Source organism: Protobothrops mucrosquamatus, unplaced genomic scaffold, assembly GCF_001527695.2.
Source record: "Protobothrops mucrosquamatus isolate PMUCROS unplaced genomic scaffold, P.Mucros_1.0 scaffold_256, whole genome shotgun sequence".
NCBI lineage: Eukaryota > Metazoa > Chordata > Lepidosauria > Squamata > Viperidae > Protobothrops > Protobothrops mucrosquamatus.
The window spans coordinates 1,798,103-1,802,428 of NW_015386332.1; the positions used below are offsets into that span (position 1 = coordinate 1,798,103).

Genomic DNA, 4,326 nt, shown 5'->3' on the forward strand with positions numbered 1-4,326 from the left:
AAAAAAGTCTGGATAGTGGACGTGGCAGTGCCTGGAGACAGCAGAATAGACGAGAAAGAACTGGAGAAGATAACAAAATACAAAGACCTACAAATAGAAATAGAAAGACTGTGGCAAAAACAAGCAAGGGTAGTACCAATAGTAATAGGTGCCTTGGGTGCAATCCCAAAACAACTGGAGTACCACTTGAACACCATTGGCATTGACAAATTTGCCATTAGTCAATTGCAAAAGGCAGCCTTACTAGGAACTGCTTCCATCCTGCGACGATATCTGTAATACCATCAAACATCCACATCTGCCTATCCCAGGTCCTTGGTAAAAACTCGATAGGTAGACAAAATGCCAAATCCAGTCTGAACATCTGGCTGACACTGCGATGATCAATAATAATGATAATGATAATGATAATAATAAAGTTGAAAGGAACCTTGGAGATCATCTAATCCAGTGGTTCTCAACCTATGGGTCGTGACCCCATTTGGAGTCGATCGACCATTTCACGGGGGTCGCCAAGCAAGGCTGTCCGCCATTTTTTTTCCCTTTTCCGGCGGTGCCTTACCTCCCTTGAGCTGGGCCAGCTGGTGGTCGGCCTGCTCCGTCTCTGCCGCTTGCCAGCTACGCCTCGGCCGGCGCAGGGGGCGGAACCACGCATGCGTGGCGCTCCTGGGCAGGGAAAGTCCTCGACTTACGACCGGCTGGGTAGTCCTCGACTTACGACCGGTTTAGTCCTCGACTTACGACCGGTTTAGTCCTCAACGTACGACCGGTTGGGGTTGCGGCATTAAAAAGGTTGAGAACCACTGATCTAATCCAACCCCCTTCTCAGGCAGGAAATCCTATACCATTTCAGACAAATGGTTGTCCAATCTCTTCTTAATAACTTCCAGTGTTGGAGCATTTACAGCTTCTGGAGGTAGGTTGTTCCATTGATTAATTGTTCTAACAATCAGGAAATTTCTCCTTAGTTCTAGGTTGCTTCTCTCTTTGGTTAGTTTCCATCCATTGCTTCTTGTCCTGTCCTCAGGTGCTTTGGAGAATAGCTTGACTCCCTCTTCTTTATGGCAACCCCTGAGATATTGGAACACTGAGCCAGTCTAATAGAAAAGCTGAGCAAACTGGGGATTTCTCTGTGATATTTAATGTTGATCTTTTTTGGTTTGTAGGAATAGTTTGTGTAGATCCAAGCAATATTGCAAAAATGTGTCCCCTATCCAAGAGGAACTGCACACCCTGCTGGAAAGCTTGGTGAAGAGAAGCTGCAAGCAGAATGACTCTTCAGTAGCCCTCTACTACTTCAGGTGAGTTCTCTGCACAGAGGATGCATGCATGGAATGCCTTTTTAAGTTCTGCTTGAGTACAGGTAGTCCTCGATTTACAACAGTTCATTTAGCGACTGTTCAAAGTTACAACGGCACTGAAAAAAAGTGGCCTATGACCATTTTTCACAGCTAAGGCCATTACAGCATCCCCTTGGTCACGTGATCAAAATTCAGATGATTTGAAATTGGCTCGTATTTATGACGGTTGCAGTGTCCCGGGGTCATGTGATCAGCTTTTGTGACCTTCTGACAAACAAAGTCAGTGGGTAAGCAAGATTCACTTAACAACCACATTACTAAACAATTGTAGTGATTCACTTAATAAATGTGACAAGAAAGTTTGTAAAATGGGGCAAAATCCGTTTAACAAATGTTTCACTTAGCAACATAAATTTTGGAGGAATCGTGGCTGTAAGTCGAGGACTATCCATACTGAAAGATGTCTATGTTCTTATTCTAGAACCTGGAACCTAAACTTTTGAGATTGCAGTTAAGAAAAACAAGATATCTGTTCTCTCCTTTAAATAATAGGAAAGGAAGTGGCCAGTCCTCTGCGAATGCAGAGTTTAGCCTCCTGCGTATATGTAATACTGATTTTTGCTGCAAAGCGTTGTATATTTAACAGCACTTTTCTTTGGCTGTTTCTTCATTCTGCTTTTAGTGGATCATTGTACCTTTTCCGAGTATTGAGGGGAAACGCACCAGCTGATGAAATGGCTTCAGAAGATTCTCAGACAAAAAAGAAAAAGAAAAATCCAGAGGGAGGTGAAGGATCACCTGGACAGGTAAGGGGCTGTCCCATTTACCACCCTTGGGCTGAAAAACTCAGCTCTGTTCTGCCAAAATGGGTATTTTGGAGCTGCCACAAACAAAATGCTTCCTGCATCCCGATGCTCTTCAGCAGTCAGAACCTAATAAGGAAAGGCACCAGCAGAAATTTCCAATCTCATCTGTATCTTGGCTGGATTTGTGAGGAATCCGATACTGCACTATCAGAAGGATGGCATTTTCTCCCTTGCTTTGCTAAATAATATCATTATTAATTTTTAAGCTCTTAATGCATTTCAAGTCTGTTGCTAGCTGCTCGTTTTACCTTGCAAGTCCATCTGCTGCTTCTGTAAGTAATCTTTTCAGAAGACACTATAAGCAAAATGATAAGAGTGTGAAATATTTTAAATAAGCAAGAAGATAGAGGTAATTTTACAGGTATTCCCCAGGTTGTGTCAATCTGTCCCAGCATCCCTACAGTCACGTGATTGTGATCTGGGTGGCTGGCAGCTTACTGTATAAATTAACACTTTACAACAGGTTGTAGCACCCAGCAACCACACAGTCGCCATTTGTGACCTTCCCTGCTGGCTTCCCCAGAAAGTCAATGGGAAAACCAGCAGGGAAGGTTTCAGGTCTCCCCCACTCCACACCCTCCCCCAGCTCCTCCGTACTTGCACTGCGTTGGCCACTTGTGCACTCCAGTGCATCTTCCCTGAGCCTTTTTGCACTACCCTTGCATGCTCCTGTGCACTCTGCCCAAGTCTTGCTGTGCCTTCTCCCCTCCATTCGTGTACCTCCAAGCACCCTCCATGAGCCTCCTCGCACCTCTCTTACACTCCTGTGCACCCACTCCCTCCTTAACACCACCAGGCAGCAACTATCCCATGCTTCACTGCCCCTTCTCCTGCGCCGGTTCATTGCTTTTCCTTTTATCCAGTATCAGTCATCTCAGGTCTTGCTGTGCTTGTGCTACCCTGGTCACCAGCAATCTGCCACACACCCATCCTCATCTGGCAGTAGCTACTTGCTTGCTTGCCAGACTGCTTTTTTGTTGTTGTTAACTGACTTTGGCTGTCAGAGGGAGCTCAGACAGGAAGGAAGTTGCCAGGACTGCTTGTAACTGCTGCAATTCAGTTAATGACGGCAGTTGGCAATGTTGCTAAGTGGTGCAGTCATAAGCATGACTGCATGGCTTAGCAGCAGAAATTCCGGTACCAATTGCTGCTGTTAACTTGAAAGAGCTACCCGTGTGTGTGTATGTGCACCTGCATGTTTTATATACATGTCTGGAGTAGAGCTGTGCAGGTGTTAAAAATTATTTGGATTTTGCACACGTTTGGCACTTTGGTGTTATTTATCACATCACTGTTTTCGGGCTTCTGTGCAAACCTCCAAAAGGTGCCATCAATTTAAAAGTCTTATTAATTTAATGAGACGATTCATTAAAGCTGTGGCATTTTTTTTCAGGCCCATGTGAGGTCCAAGTCTGCTTCTTTCTAATAATTTTTTTTAAACCTGTGACTGTGATATGCATTCTCTGTTTTCACATAGTTTTATTTTCTGCTTTGGGTCACATCTTGCGCAGAGCTATTCTTAGTAACTGTTGAATTGTGGTAAAGATAGATGACTTGCAAAATATTTCATCCTTCACCTTTTTTATCATTCTAGCATATGGAACTTGGCAGTGTGGATCTGGAACGGGTTACTGCTGTGTACAAGGAAGCTTTGAACTTGTTTCTGACAAAGCGCAAGAGCCCACTGACAGGAGCCATGTTTCTTGACCTGTTTGAACGCCACCCGGTAGGTAAAATGCCTCACTTTCCCATTTTCCACATGACTATTACAGGTAGTCCTTGCTTAACGACCACAATCAACTTTGGCAATTTCATCACTAAGTTGCGTGTTCATTAAGCGAAACATAATGAGATTGCGATGGGATAGCAACCTCATTTCCACTTCTGTTGTTAAGCAAATCACCCACGGTCATTAAGCAAGACATCATATCACCATGATTTGCAGTTTTATTATTAGCAGAAGCCAACTGCGAAGCACGTACTTGGCAATCATGTAACTGTGGGATGCTACTGTGATCATAAATACCTTCTGGTTGTGAAGCATCCAAATCTTGGATCACCAGACCATGAATAATGCTGCAACAGTTGATAATAATAGTAATAATAATAGAGTTGGAAGGGACCTTGGAGATCTTCTAGTCCAGGCAGGAAACCCTATA

The 4,326-nt window shown here is 43.9% G+C and overlaps 1 protein-coding gene across 1 annotated transcript in view; it reads left to right on the top strand.

Moving 5' to 3' along the window:
• MYBBP1A (MYB binding protein 1a) overlaps window positions 1-4,326 on the top strand; it is a 75,191-nt gene that overhangs the window by 33,454 nt on the left and 37,411 nt on the right. The window contains exons 19-21 of the mRNA XM_029287216.1: window positions 1,167-1,301; window positions 1,984-2,107; window positions 3,762-3,893. Of these exons, the coding sequence (XP_029143049.1) occupies window positions 1,167-1,301; window positions 1,984-2,107; window positions 3,762-3,893 (391 nt within the window). The remainder of the gene's footprint in view (window positions 1-1,166; window positions 1,302-1,983; window positions 2,108-3,761; window positions 3,894-4,326) is intronic.